Raw genomic sequence first — 16048 nt, forward strand, 5'->3', positions numbered from 1 at the left:
GGAACAGGTCAGTGAGATGATACAATAGTGGAGCCAGATTAATACAATAGAGGCTGACAAAATATAGGATGATCGATGTAACTCTTTTTTAATGTAAGTGGTAGAGACCTGTCTTTCTGGAGGAAAAGGTCCTGCATTCTGTCCTTGTTAATGACTATGATGTCTGTTTGACCATGTGCTATAAAGGGTACAGTCCTATGAGGTTAGGGAATTACTACAACACATTTGAGATATTGTACACAATTCTTGTATTATTTTTACAAGGATATCACCCAGTTACGGAGGATGCAGCAGAAAAATTAAAATAATTGATTAAGGGACTTAAACATATAGCTATACAGAAATGCTAGAGAAATTATGAATTAAATCTTCCCATCAGATCTGTGGGGTAGATCTTGGAGAAAATGATCAAATAAAGAATTATCTTGACTGCATTGTAGTAATATTGATTTCCTGGATTGTCCCATATTATAGAACCTACAGCTTTTCCCACTGAAGCTAATGAGTATTTTCATTGACTTCAGCAGGAGCAGGGCTGAGCTCAAAGGGCTTTAGACTGGCTATATGCTAACAAATCTCCAAAGGGGGACAGGCTTTGGCCAAAAAGAATCAGACTCTATTTAAAATACTACTCTCCTGACATTGGTAGAAATGAAGGCCAGTTCAGGCAGAAGTGTATTCAGTTCTTTGCAATGTTTGTGGAATGTCCAGTCTATTAATGTATGGAGTGGAATAAATTGGCATATGGATTAGGAGTAATAGTGAAATTGAGAAAAAGAGAAAATTAGGCAGAATATTTGGAAAAATTTCCTGACAGTGAGATGTGTTAGGCTGTGGAATAATCTTCCTAGGAAATAATGGAAGCTCTAGCATCTTCGGACATTTAAAATAAGATCGGACAAAGCACTAAGTAATGCACTATAGCAGGGGTGGCCAATTGTGGCTCGTGAGCTGCATGCGTCTCTTTTACAGTTAAAGTGCGGCTCGCAGACCCCCCCCCCATCCCTCCATTCTGCATTTACCAGACTAGGGGGAGGGAAGCTTGGGGCTTCTGCCCTGTGGCGGGGTCGTGGGGCTGGGTGCCTGCTGGGGGCTGGGGGGCACAATTTAAAGGTTCATCCCCCCCCAATAGCTTGAGTCATGCCTCCCCAGGCATGCCCTCCCCGGCCCTCAGCGGCCCCTCCCTGCAACTCCCAGATGTTAGCTCTGTGGGGAGAGGCAGCAGCAAAAGCAATGGCTCTCCCTGCAGCTCCCAGCTGTTTGCCACTGCCTCTTCCCATGGCTACAGTTCCCAGCCTGCTGGCTCCAGTAGCTGCTGTGCAGGGAGGGGTCCTGGCATCACCATGTGACTGAGTGGGTCCAGCAAACCCTGTCAAAAATCTGGGGGCCACGTGACCCCATGTGCCCCCCTCACACATCACCTCTGGCTTCTGCCCAATGGGGAGGAGTGGTCTCGGGGCTCCAGCACCACAGGACGTGCCTGCTGTGGCTTGGGGCTTCAGCAGGAGCAGAGATGAAGCCCTGAGCCCAGGCAGGCACCTGCCATGGGGCTGAAGCCCCAAACTCCTCCTCCCAGCAGAGCTGAAGCCCCAAGCCTTGGCAGGAGCGCCCTAGCTCTTGAAATTCTGAAGGTTATTGTATGCGGCTTGGAGGGTGAGTAAATTTGGCTGCCCGTGCACTACAGGGAGCAATGCTGTACTGTCATGGAGATGTACCAGATGACCTCTCAGGTTTTTCCATCTGTGTCTTTTATGATAGCCAAAGGGAAGTGCAACTAGGAAAGATATATTTTGAAAAGGAATTAGATGGTGCTCCCAACTCTGGTGAGCCTAAAATGAAGAGCTGCTGCTCTAGGTTAAAGCTCAGTGTCCTTATAGTGTAACAAGTGCGTCAAGCAGCGCCACTATGTGCAGAGCACAGGAATGAATGAGTTCTAATCCCACTTCTGATAGTGACTTGTGTGGTCTTGAGCAAGTATTTTAACATCAGTGTGGCAGCGTTTCCCCACGTGTAAAGTAGGAATAATAATAATATGTGCTCACCTACTTCACATGGGTGTTGGGATGGAATTAGTAAAAAGGGTGAGAATAATTAGTAGTCCTCTCTCTGGATCAACCTCCACACACTTAGTATTGAAAGCATATTATTTATACCGTTTTGTCAGCAGTTTAAAATTTTTTAAAAATCAGCTGCACAAATTGCAGTGTACAGTAAAACAATAAGGTCACATCCTCCTTTGCCTAGTGCTGCATGGATGGAGAGATCCTGCCCATTACACACTTGCTGTAGGAATCCTCCTGGCCAGGGCTGACTTCCAATGGGGCGTTTGGGCACCATGAAGTGAGGTGACCTTGGTTTTCCCCAGAGCAGGATCCATGATGGCAGAATCATACTCTCTGGCTATGGACAATGGAGATAGGGAGGCTGAGCAAATATTTAATCCACACACTAGATTCCAGGCTCCTTGGGCATATGGTGAGTGAGCCAGTGTTTTAGCCATGCATCTGCTAGCTCCTTCTTGAGCACCACGGATGGATCTTGCCTCCTATATGGGCAAGGAGGAAGAGGCTCCATATGTCCTCTTTCTTGCCCTGTGCTTCAACAAAACACAGGCAGGATTTAACCCTTGTTATGTAGTATTAATTATACAGAAGTTAAAAAGCATCTGATAAAGAAGAGATCAGTCATTCTCATAGTTGTGCTCCTTCAGTTAAATTCACCATGAGATCAACCCACTGATTCAGTGAGAGCTTGATAGTGCACAAAAGAAGCTCACATTCATAATCAAATTCCTCAGGCCAGTAAAAATGAGCATATGGGACAGGTAGTCCCTGACCTTCTCTGAGATGTTGTGTCTGCTTCTCTATATGGGCTATTTTATCATTTTATTTAAGTGGCTTCAAAGTATTTTGAATTTTCTTTAATTTTTTTCAGACCCTCATCGAAATATTTCAAAGAATTGGTACCACCAACATTGCAGATCTCATTGCTGGGCTACTCACCATTTTTATTTGTATGGTAGTTAAAGAAATAAATGATCGATTCAAACACAAGATCCCTGTTCCTATTCCTATAGAAGTAATTGTGGTAAGCAAAGTACCCTAATAAGAAAAACAGCAGACTGGGCTGATTGCAGGAAGATCAGAGCAATGTTTCAGTATTAAAACCATTGTTTTATTTGATTCCAGACAATAGTAGCCACAGGGATCTCATACGCTGCTGACCTGGAAAAAAAGTACAATGCAGGCATTGTTAAAACCATTCCTAGAGGGTGAGTGCACTTGTCTTCTGAGACACAGCTAATATTTTAAATGGCTATTAATGAGACTAGTAAAAGAATAATTGTGAGAACCAGAGAGAGAGACAGTTTGATTCACAGCCAAACATTTCCTGAATTCTAGTCCCGGCTCTGTCACTAATTCCCTCCATGGCCTTTGGTAAGCATCTCCCTAGCTGTACAATGGGAATAATAATACCCTCCTTTGTAAAGCATTTTGAGATCTATAGATGAAAATGCTATATAAGAGCTAGGTATTATTATTAATAATAATAACCAGTTAATGTTTATAAAGTGTGTATGTGAGTATGGAAAATGCTGTCTAAATGCTAAATGTTTTTAATAATAATAATAATAATATTTGATATTTACATAGGACTCAATCTTGAAAACCCATACTTATGTGAGTAGTCCCATTGTAGTCCTTATTCATACAAATAGCCCAGTCAAAAGTACTCCTGGCATACTCACAAGAGTAAGGTTTGCACTGACAGTGACTTTCACCTGGAAGACCTAAGCATTTTACAACGATAACCTTCACATTCTGTTTGGTGTGCAAGCCTTAATAAATTGATATTTGTAAAGGTCTTTCAGACTCTTCAGATAAAAAGTGTTCAGTATAGAAGTGTGAAATATTGTTAATGTAATAGTGTTATTAATCATATAATGTCCAACATAACCAAAAAATACACTTCTTCGCTTTTTTACCACAAGGCCAAAGTTTAGTCCCCCAAATTTTGAAACCAATGGGAGTTTTGTCACTGTCTTCAATGGCCAGGGTTGGCCTTATGGGTGAACACTGTGGGCGACTGCCCAGGACGCCGTGGTCAGGGGGCACCATGGTCAGTTCCCCCCACATACCCCAGCTAGCCCAAGGCCCTTTAAACCCAGAGCGATGGGGCCGGAGCTGGAGAGGGGCAGGGTTGGGGGTGCTCCAGCTGGGGCCTCTTACTGTGTGCCAGACTCCAGTTGCTAGTCCCGGTCAGGCTGTGGAGGGACGAGACTTCTTCTTCCTCTGCACAAGCCTCTCTCTGAGCCAGGTCAGACCCATCTCTGGGAACCTCCCCCAGCTGCAGGAAGCTCTGCACCTCTGCCCCCTGCTTCCTGCCCCCATAGCTCCCCAGTCACGGGGGAGGGGTCACTGTATGGGGAGCTGCCCCGCCATCTGACCAACCCCCATGCCTAAGGGAAAATGGCGCCAAAATACAAGTTCATCCAGCGTGCCATTTTCCCTAAGGCCGGCCCTGTCAATAGGACCAGGATTTGGGCCATATTGAACAAGGTAATCTTGTTGTATGGTCTGCAAGTGTTCCCATCTTTTTGTTAATTTGAAATATTATTGTTCACATTATGAGTAGTATGTATGTCCTGCTGCCTTGAAGCTTCTTGACAAATCTAGTAAACACAGAATTTGATTACAATTGATAATGTAAATATATTTTCTTAAATATTAGGTTTTTACCTCCTGAGCCTCCAGCTGTCAGTATGTTTTCAGAAATGATAGCAGCCGCATTTTCCATTGCTGTGGTCGCTTATGCTATCGCTGTGTCTGTGGCAAAAGTCTATGCAACGAAACATGACTATCCTATTGATGGAAACCAGGTATATGAAACCCAATTAATTTAAAAACTAATTAAATTTAATTTGGGTATGAAAGATGCTTATATGTCCAAACTGGAAAAGAAATTATACAGATTTATCAGACACAAGTGAAACTCTCATATGTGAAATTAATTAAACTATTTGAAAAAGCAGATAAGATATGGTCCTGCGATACAGTGATACACAGAGATGAGACTGGTGTGAGCTACCCAAGATACTGAACCAGAGCCTCAGTCCTAGTTAATCTCCTCTGCATTGTTCCAGTGACATCAAGGCACTGAAAGATGCTCTCAAGAGGCAATGGGGGATAACCATTACGTAGGGGAATTCTGTGGTGATGTAAACCTGGAATAACTGACTTTATGTGGCCTGCTTCCACTTCTCTGCATAGAGAGTGTTCTGAGGTGGCTGGTGGTAGGGAGGGGCAATGCTGGGCTGGTGAACCAGTACCTGGAAGACCACTCCAGTCAGCATAAGTTAGGCCTGGCCTACAGTTAGTTTTTGTACCAATTTAACTCTTTCAATTGGGAGTATGATTTTATGCCTATATTATTAAATTGGCACATCCCCTTAGTGTAGACACAGTTATACTGGTATTAATGTGTGTATGTCTGTACAGCTTACTCCTGTAAATGTATGGGTGTAAGCTGTGCCAGTGTAGGAACCTTTATACCACTATAACTGCATCCATACTCAGGCGCTGGGGTTGTATTGCTTTAACTATAGCCATTTCTAAACCAAGTTAGTTATAGTGTTATAAAAACTGTAGACAAACCCTGTGGTTGCTCAAACTGTCTCTATTCCTAGGATCAAGGGAGATGAAGAAATGGCTTAGAGCTACCTTTGTCTCCTCTATCCATGCTGAACATATATTGCATTCTTTGAATATGTGGGAAAATTGTATTCGCTACAAAAAATGAGCCAAGCATGTTGTTTAACTGGTCTTTCTGTCCTTTACAACTAATGAATAATGCCCCAATTACAATATATCTGATTTTAGAAATATTTTTATTTATTATGTAACCAAATTGGCCCCCTAAGCATGTGAATTATGAGTGGAGACTCCTCTATGTTGGCCATTGTGTATCGTGAGGCTATAATACACAATGTTCACATTGGGAAACACTTTACATTAAGGTTGCCTAACATGTCTTCACTTGCAGTTTAATAAGGCTAAGTGGGTAGTACAGCTGCGTGTTTTCAACATTCTACCTGCACTGCCCTGTTCCAGAAGACATTAGGTAGCGATTACAGTAGCTGAATGATTGGTAATCAAACAAAATTATGTTCCTTCTAGTATTAATACTATGCCTGGCAAACATTCAGCAACAGAAAGTCCTAGAAAGAAAGCTAGATTACTAGTCTACTTAAACTAGATGAGTGAAAAATAATAACAGCATAAAAACAGGCAATGAAAGAAGGTTTGAGGGAGGATCAGTTACCTTCTTTCATCAGTGATAATTAGGGCCCTACCAAATTCACGGCCATGAAAAACACATCATGGACCATGAAATTTGGTCTCCCCCCGTGAAATTTGGTCTTTTTTGTGCTCTTACCCATACTATACAGATTTCATGGGGGAGACCAGTGTTTCTCAAATTGGGGGTCTGACCAAAAGGGAGTTGCAGGGGGGTCACAAAGTTATTTTAGGGGGGTTGCAGTATTGGCAACCTTACGTCTGTGGTGCCTTCAGAGCTGGGTGGCTGAAGAGTGGCGGCTGTTGGCCAGGTGCCCAGTTCTGAAGGCAGCGCCCCACCAGCAGCCGTGCAGACGTAAGGGTGGCAATACCATACCACGCCACCCTTTACTTCTGTGCTGCTCCCTTCAGAACTGGGCGGCTTGAGAGTGGCGGCTGCTGACTGAGGGCCCAGCTCTGCACAGAAGTAAGTGTGGCAATACCATACCATGCCATCCTTACTTCTGCGCTGATTCTGGTGGCAGCTCTGCCTTCAGAGCTGGGTTCCTGGCCAGCTGCCACCACTCTCCAGCTACCCAGCTCTGAAGGCAGTGCCGCTGCCAGCAGCAGTGCAGAAGTAAGGGTAGCAGTACTGCAATCCCCCATACAATAAACTTGTGACCCCCCCACAACTCCTTTTTGGGTCATGACCCCTACAATTACAACACTGAAATTTTATAGCTGAACTCATGAAATTTATGATTTTTAAAATCATATGGCTGTGAAATTGACCAAAATGGACCGTGAATTTGGTAGGGCTAGTGATAATTTGTTTTAATAGACTCATAGATTTTCAAACTTAATAATAGTAACAGTCACTGATCTATCTCTAGCATCTTCTTCCAGAGCAAAGTTGTGTTGAAATCTGTGTAGATCGTCTAGGTCTGTTCTATTTAAGGATCTGGCTGCAAGATCCTACCCTGGTAGTAAAACCTTTTACATAAACTAAGGGCTCGTCTAAACAGTTTTTGTACCAATGTAACTATATTGGTTTAGAAACTGATATATTTAAATCTGTACAACCCCCCATGTATGGATGCTGTTATACTGGTATAAAAATGCTTATATTTAGATAGCTTATTTTGGTAAATTTATGGAATTAAGCTATACCAACATAGGCATCTTTATACTGGTACAACTGTGTCCACACTAAGGGATTGCACCAATTTAACTATATTGGTTTCTAAGATGATGTAGTTAAATCAGTAAAAAAACTGTGTGCAGATCAGCTCTAAAATACTTAACAGCAGCTGTTGTAATGAATCCAGTATTTTGTGTAAGCCTACTGTACTTCTCACTTTACAGGCTTCTGTAAGGAAATATTATCTTTGCTGTGCAAACAGGAGTGCTGGAACAATTTTTATAGTGAGGGTGCTGAGAGCCATTGAACCAAACTCTAAACCCTGTATATGATGCAAACCACTTCAAACCAGGGGTTGCTGCCGCCCCAGCATCCCTAGTTCCAGCACCTATGCATGTAAATGACATCTTAAAAAATCTACATTTACATCATCATCTAATCTTCTTCTAGGAATTTATTGCCTATGGGATCAGCAATGTGTTTGCAGGCGCTTTCTCTTGTTTTGTTGCTACCACCGCTCTATCACGTACTGCTGTCCAGGAAAGCACTGGTGGGAAAACCCAGGTAATGGGTTTATTTTACTATTAATTTTAAAGATATTTCAGTTTAATATTGCATAGGGCAAAGACTTCACATAGGGTTAACTCCAATATGCTTGTGTGTATGACCCTGGTTGGGCTGACAGTGGGATTTGAACCCAGGCCACGTAGTGCTAAACTCATGAAACACCACTGCTAAACTAAAGGCCAGAATACTGCAAATGGAACTGTGATACTCACCAACTTCTTATGTGGACCAGTCACTAGAGGGACACAAAGACTTTCCTACTATGGGTTACACTTCACATAATAACAACTATACACTATTTATTTAATAGTAGGGCCATTCAGAGGGCACGTAGCAGGTAGAATATGGAGCTGGTGTGGATTTTCTCCTCTTCCCTTACACAAAGTCACCCTTTCCCAAGGTATTAATTTGTGGTGATTTACATGGACTGATGAGACTTAATCACCTTATATAGTTGAATTGTTTCTGGATTTGGCCGTGTATACTTAAACTTAATAAATATTTTAACAGGTCTCCTTGTTTACAAAGAAATATAAAATATACCAACATATGCATTATTCATAGTGAGTTTGAAAACATAGCAGAGAGTCTAAAAATACTTGTTTCATATCAACACTACTATTTTCTTTGCAGGTTGCTAGCATAATCTCAGCAGGGATTGTACTGATTGCCATTGTGGCTCTGGGGAAACTGCTAGAGCCCTTACAGAAGGTATGATGCTTCTCCTATCTAGTACTCTTACCCCTGCACCATTTAGGCCATATGCTCAGTTGATGTAAATTGGAGGAGCAGCTCCATTTGGAACTGTGCTGATTTATACCAGAAGGCTATCTGGCTCATAGTGTACAATTTTAATTTACTTAATAACCAGAAAAGTGTCCCAAAAACATACAGTGTGTTCTCTCTTCTGAATAACCCAGTTTTCACAATCTCTCTTTGCAGTCTGTGTTGGCAGCTGTTGTCATTGCCAACTTGAAAGGGATGTTCATGCAGGTGTTTGATGTTCCTCGTTTGTGGAGGCAGAATAAGGCGGATGCTGTAAGTCATTTACTTTTTTCCTAAATGTTTTGGTTCTAGTTCTCTTTTTGTGTTTTAACCCCACCCAATTTACTCATAGCTTCCACACTTTGTTAACAGAAACAGAATTTTGTATTGTTAACACCAAAAGACTTTAAAACAGATTATCTGGTCCATTAACGCAGTTTTGTGTTAGTCTCCCAACACAAAACTCCCCTAAAGCCAGCAGATCCAGCCAGTGAAAATTTCCCCCTATGTAGAAGACACTTGTGGCAGCTTCTATATCATTCATTCCTAGTCTCCCATCGGAAGGGGTGTGTCTAGAGGAAAGGGGGCTTGATCAGATATCCCTGTGTATTGGCCATCCCTTGCAGTTAACAACCAGCAAAGTTTAGAGTTGCCTTCTAGTTCAATCAGCTGAGCTGCAGATTAATGTAAAGACAGCCTGAAGTCACTTTTACCACCCCACTCTGGTCTTTTGCTGAGCACAGTTTGGCTGAATGAGAGAATCTGGCCCCTTATATTCAGATTCTGAACCAATGCATAACCAGTTCCCAAATGTTCCCATATAGCCTGCAACAACAACATTAGTGTGGACCATGCCTGGACCGATATCATCACAGTCCTCACCAATAAATGTTTTTTCTTGCTTGGAGCAGTAATAATCTGTGATGGAATGTGTGCATAGGGGCCCTTGCTGTGTCAGGGGATGTATGCACAATTACATCTAGACTGTGCCCTCAGACTCCTATAATCTCATCCCAAGACACCCCCATATCTCTTATTGGAGTTTCTGTGGAGCAGGCCCATGGTGTGCTTGGGGGAATCAGGTATTGCATGGAAAGTATCATCTCCACATAATCTCTGATATGCAAAGATTGCCTCATGAATGCCTATGAAAAGTGCCCTGCCTGTAGCCAAATCCCGAAGTCCTTACTCAATTTTTACTCAGTCCTCTTCTTGGGTAAAAATCTTATTTGACTTCAATGGGAGCTGATGGTGCTCAGCACCTCACAGGGTTGGGTCCAATGAGAGTTTCTGAGCTGTGACTGAGTAAGGAGTTCAGGAATTAGCCCAAGTAGGCAGCACAGACTTCAAAATGTGTGTCCCCCCACCTTCCCCACCCGGTTTATGTGAAATACTACCCATTTGTGGTACAGATCCTTCTCCCAGAAATAAGTGGGAGCCCTCTTTTGCCACTACATATCTGAGGGCAAACTGTCATCCTACAATAAATTAGGTTCTTGGGGAAATACATTGCTTCAAATTCCTGGAGTAAAAATATCAAAAATAGCTGCTGCTGGAGAGAAGTAAAGACAATGAGAAATTGTATCCTCTTTAACTGTACAAGGGATAACTGAGTCCCTGCTAGACTTCGTTACCTTAGACTAGCTTGATAATTTATTGTCTAAGAACTAAATACGAACAATAAACAAAATAAAGATGAGCAAAACTGGCTTGGAAATAAAGGAAGAGTTTAATATAGAAGTCAGTACATGGTTTGGGTATTTTGACCATCTTCAAGCTTAAATTCTTTTGTTGCTATTATTATTTGGTGTAGTGATTTTCTGCTGTGATCAGAAGCTATTTTCTTTTTTAATTCAGAGACGCTGTGTTTGTTCTTTCCTCTCTAGATGATCTGGATTTTCACATGTGTGGCATCCATCATTCTGGGTCTTGATTTGGGATTACTTGCTGGCCTTGTATTCGGATTACTGACAGTTGTGGTGAGAGTTCAGTTGTAAGTAACACAGAAACAGCAAGACCAGTCAGTGCTATACCATGAAAAGTAAGGGAATTTAGGGAAAAGGAGAGAATTTATGTCTGAAAATCAGTCATATTGACCATGATTTTGAAGTGAAAGAAAATCTACCCTTCTGTTTCTGTAAGAGTGTTCATAGATTCATTCCAAAGCCAGAATGTATTGTAGTCATATTGATGTAAAGGATGCATGCATTATTTTTGTGATTGATCTACTCTATTTTTTACCTGGCCATCTCTCATTTAGGTACCTATAAGAGATCTTAAAAGGGATGGAAGCATTCAAAATAAAGTATAAGAAGTTATATGAGGAGCTATATTTTATCAATTACTATTCACTCAGCATAGAACAGTACCATTGGTGGGAAGGGGGAAGACACATGTTGAGACAGATAACATTTTGGCAAGTAACATTCTCAGCAGCTACTTATTCTGGATGTCATTATAAGGTACCTGTAGAGTAGAAGACATGTGCGGATATATGTGTGCTGTGTGACCATTCCTCCCCCTTCCCCCACCCTTATTGCTGCTTTAAGATTCCATTCCAAGGTTCACATTTTAGCTGCTGACGATGGCTCTGGTGTTCCCCGCAATGCCTAGTATGGATGAGAGCGAACATGTGGAAGAATAAGTGAGACTGAATGGAGGTGATGGGTGACTTCACAGGATGTTGCTCCACTGCTCAGCCACCTCATAACTCTCTCCCGGTTTTCTTGCTGAATATACAAGATAACACCTTTCCTTCCACCTGTAATCCAGAAAGCAAAGCTGACATCAAAGCCAGTCCATAGCTTTGCTGTCAGGAAGTGCTTAAAAGTGGTGCAGTCAGTATGCTTGAGCCACCATAGACCAAAGTGCACCACATCCAAGCAAGGGCCTGCTATATCCAAGGGAATCCCCTGCGCAGCCTCCTGCTGGGGCTATTCCGTTTGCTGATTCTCACCATTCTGTAAAAGACTGTGTGTAACAAGTCATCCCATGTTATAAGTTCCTCAACTGAATGTTAATTTTATGCCATGTTTTCTTTTTGTTTCTGTTAGTCCCTCGTGGGGTGGCCTTGGGAACGTTCCTGGCACAGACCTCTACAAGAACGTCAAGGACTACAAAACTGTAAGCGTTTCTGACTGGTTATTTTCCTAATGGCAGCCTGCAAGCCAAAGTGAGGTACAGAGTTCTACCTTGCAGCTCTATGGAAGCACAGCTCCTGAAGATAATGGATCTCAGTGTAAAAACTTCCATCTGGAGCCAAGTGGTCAGACCACATTGCATGCTGGGAACTATAGTTTCTGGGAGCTAAACCTTTATATTAAAAGTGAAGGTAGCTAGCAATCCGCTCCTTTTTATATAAATTAGGTGCCTACCTGGATTCTTTGCAAGTTATCAAAGTGATGCTCTATTAGGCTAAGTTTGGGTGCTATTGCTAATTAGGTAAATGTAATATACATGCTTGACCTTGAAATTATTTTGACAACAGGTTGTTGAACCAGAAGGAGTGAAGATTCTCAGATTTTCCAGTCCTATTTTTTATGCTAATATAGATGGATTGAAAAGCAGCCTGAAATCCACCGTAAGTAGTCTGTGATGATTTTGGAGGTTTGCTATTTAATTGGCTTTGGAATTTCTACAGCTGTTTGCCTAGATAAAACAAAAATAATTTTGATAACTTGGTCCTGGTTTCTATAGGTGGGGTTTGATGCAATTCGCGTGCATAACAAGAGGCTCAAAGCACTGAGGATGATACAGAAACTGATCAAGAAGGGAAAATTAAAAGCAACTAAGGTAAAGTTTAATTTTTTTTTCTGCTCTTTGTTAAAGGGTTACTGTCCTGGATAATAGGTCTATATGAAGCAAGATGGCTTTGTTTTGGTTCACATTGATGTGATGTAAGCTTCCGTGTATTTTATTTTTAAAATAAAGAAGAGATCGTTTTGACAGATCACTGTTGTAGGAAGTATGGACCCTATATGGGACTTGGGAAGCTAGGGGTGAAAACCATGTATCAGGCCACTGGAGGCAACTACACTTAGTGGTAATCTATGCGGTGTAGCAAAGAGCATGTTTAGCTGTGTTCCCAGAAGGTGGCAACATTCACCCAAAAGACAGCAGACTGGGCTGTGTTAGATGTTCAAGAAGGCTAGATGGGTATATTTCTTAATGGACTCCCTGTAGAGTAAAAATATAATTAGGAAGGTCAAAAAAGAATTTGAAGAACAGCTAGCCAAAGACTCAAAAAGTAACAGCAATTTTTTTTTAAGTACATCAAAAGCAAGAAGCCTGCTAAACAACCAGTGGGGCCACTGGATGATCGAGATGCAAAAGGAGCACTCAAGGAAGATAAGGCCATTGTGGGGAAACTAAATGAATTCTTTGCATCAGTCTTCATGGCTGAGGATGTGAGGGAGATTCCCAAACCCAAGCCATTCTTTTTAGGTGACAAATCTGAGGAACGGTCCCAGATTGAGGTGTCATTAGGGCAGGTTTTGGAACAAATTGATAAACTAAACAGTAATAAGTAACCAGGACCAGATGGTATTCACCCAAAAGTGCTGAAGGAACTCAAATGTGAAATTGCAAAATTACTAACTGTAGTTTGTAACCTATCATTTAAATCAGCTTCTGTACCAAATGACTGGAGGATAGCTAATGTGACACGAATTTTTAAAAAGGGCTTCAGAGGTGATCCTGGCAATTACAGGCCAGTTAGCCTGACTTCAGTACCAGGTAAACTGGTTGAAACTATAGTAAAGAACAAAATTGTCAGATACATAGATGAACAGAATTTGTTGGAGAAGAGTCAACATGGTTTTTGTAAAGGGAAATCATGCCTCGCCAATCTACTAGAATTCTTTGAGGAGGTCAACAATCATGTGGACAAGGGGTATCCAGTGGATATAGTGTACTTAGAGTTTCAGAAAACCTTTGAAAAGGTCCCTTATGCAAGGCTCTTAAGCAAGGTAAGCTGTCATGGGATAAGAGGGAAGATCCTCTCATGGATCAGTAACTGGTTAAAAGATAGGAAACAAAGGATAGGAATAAATGGTCAGTTTTCAGAATGGAGAGAGATAAATTGTAGTATCCCCCAGGGGTCTATACTGGGATGAGTCCTATTCAACAAATTCATAAATGACCTGGAAAAGGGGGTAAACAGTGAGGTGATAAAATTTGCAGATGATACAAAACTACTCAAGATAGTTAAGTCCAAAGTGGACTGCGAAGAGTTACAAAGGGATCTCACAAAACTGGGTGACTGGGCAACAAAATGGCAGATGAAATTCAATGTTGATAAATGCAAAGTAATGCACATTGGAAAACATAATCCCAACTATACATATCAAACGATGGGGTCTAAATTAGCTGTTACCACTCAAGAAACAGATCTTGGAGTCATTGTGGATAGTTTTCTGAAAACATTCACTCAATGTGCAGTGGCAGTCATAAAAGCTAACATGCCTGGGCTTTCAATCTTCCCCAATTTACCCTTGTGTCAGATTTAGGAAGGGATTGCCCACATTCTCTACCATGTCATAGGTTGTACTTCTAAGATGCACCCTTGGGGTAAGGGTGGGCACCTCTCTTGTCCCAGACATCCTTCTCTGGCTGTAGGCATTGCTGTACTGCTGATTTGGAGCATGGGGTGCAGCCCTCTGGCTGTGAGTCATAGGGACGCAGCTCCCCCTCCCTTCTGGCCATAATAGCAGTCCAAAACAAAATAATTCTTCAGAATGGTGGGAATCATTAGGAAAGGAATAGATAATAAGACAGAAAATATCATATTGCCTCTATATAAATCCATGGTATGCCCACATCTTGAATACTACATGTAGATCTGGTTGCCCCATCTCAAAAATGGCATATTGGAATTAGAAAAGGTCCAGAAAAGAGCAACAAAACTGATTGGGGTATGGAACAACTTACATACGAGAAGAGATGACTAAGACTGGGACTTTTCACCCTGGAAAAGAGAAAACTAAGGGGGGATATGATAGAGGATAGAAATCATGACTGGTATGGAGAAAGTAGATAAGGAAGTGTTATTTACTCCTTCTTATAACACGAGAACTGGGGGTCAGCAAATGAAATTAACAGGCAGCAGGTTTAAAACAAAGAAAAAGAAGTATTTCTTCACACAAAGCACAGTCAACCCATGGAACTCTTTGCCAGAGGATGTTTGTGAAGGCCAAGACTTATAGCAGGTTTAAAAAAAAAACTAGATAAGTTCATGGAGGATAGGTCCATCAATGGCTGTTCTGTTCATTCCCTCTGAAGCACCTGGCATTGGCCACTGTCGGAAGACAGGATACTGGGCCGGATGGACCATTGGTCTGATCCAGTATGGCCATGCTTATGTTCAGGGGCGGCTCTATGTTTTTTGCCGCCCCAAGCATGGCAGGCAGGTGGCTTTCGGCGCCGCGCCTGCGGGTGGTCCGCTGGTCACGCGGATTCGGCGGCATGCCTGCGGGAGGTCCGCTGGTGCCGCACCATCAGCGTCCCAGCCGCCGAATTGCCGCCGAAGCCACGGGACCGGCAGACCTCCCGCAGGCGCGCCGCTGAAAGCTGCCTGACTGCCGCCCTCACAGTGACCGGCAGGCCACCCCCGCAGCTTGCCGCCCCAGGCACGTGCTTGCTGCGCTGGTACCTGGAGCCGCCCCTGCTTATGTTCTTATTATAATGCGAGTGGCAGGAAGCTCGACCCTTTGTTTTGATGTAATTGTTTATTTTGTGATACGTACTGAAATGGAGAGTGGAGATTCTTTTTCCAGCCGATGTTGCCCAGACACTTCCACATTCAGAAAAACTATCTGAGCTGTGTACCAGGCACCACATGCCACAGAGTTGGAAATCTCTATGTTTGGGTGAAATATAGGTGGGTGTAGGAAAGGACCTGTGACTATTTATCCATTCACCAGCCTCAGATGATCACTGAGAAGCCCAAGGTGCACAGCTGTGTAGCATAGTGCACTCTGATATCATTCACTGTGATATGACTGTATTGATCACTCACCTGTCTTTTTGGTGATATGCTGGGAAGGGGAAGTCCCTGGCACTGGGATGTGACTGTGTGAGACACCCAGGATTACACAGAAAGGGCAATGTACACATAGTGTCAAGTCTGGTAAGTGGACATACACCTACGATCACTAGAGAGAGGAAGTCAACTTGGCCCACAGAGAGCTGTAACCATCCAGTGCTGCATCTAAATGCTTTGCGGTGTATCAAGGTGCAATAAAGATCAATGCTCCATCATAAACCACTGCAACTTGGAAGCTTTATAGAACATCATGGCTGC

At 42.5% G+C, this 16048-nt stretch overlaps 1 protein-coding gene across 1 annotated transcript in view; it reads left to right on the top strand.

Annotated features, from left to right (window-relative positions):
• Nucleotides 1-16048, top strand: part of SLC26A4 (solute carrier family 26 member 4) — a 91786-nt gene that overhangs the window by 6807 nt on the left and 68931 nt on the right. The window contains exons 6-15 of the mRNA XM_029910828.1: nucleotides 2935-3087; nucleotides 3189-3271; nucleotides 4732-4879; nucleotides 7867-7980; nucleotides 8617-8694; nucleotides 8926-9021; nucleotides 10635-10741; nucleotides 11802-11871; nucleotides 12236-12328; nucleotides 12445-12540. Coding sequence (XP_029766688.1) covers nucleotides 2935-3087; nucleotides 3189-3271; nucleotides 4732-4879; nucleotides 7867-7980; nucleotides 8617-8694; nucleotides 8926-9021; nucleotides 10635-10741; nucleotides 11802-11871; nucleotides 12236-12328; nucleotides 12445-12540 — 1038 coding nt within the window. The remainder of the gene's footprint in view (nucleotides 1-2934; nucleotides 3088-3188; nucleotides 3272-4731; nucleotides 4880-7866; nucleotides 7981-8616; nucleotides 8695-8925; nucleotides 9022-10634; nucleotides 10742-11801; nucleotides 11872-12235; nucleotides 12329-12444; nucleotides 12541-16048) is intronic.

The sequence above is a fragment of the Terrapene carolina genome, unplaced genomic scaffold (genome assembly GCF_002925995.2).
Source record: "Terrapene carolina triunguis isolate 2854851 unplaced genomic scaffold, T_m_triunguis-2.0 Scaffold68, whole genome shotgun sequence".
NCBI classification, from domain to species: Eukaryota; Metazoa; Chordata; order Testudines; family Emydidae; genus Terrapene; species Terrapene triunguis.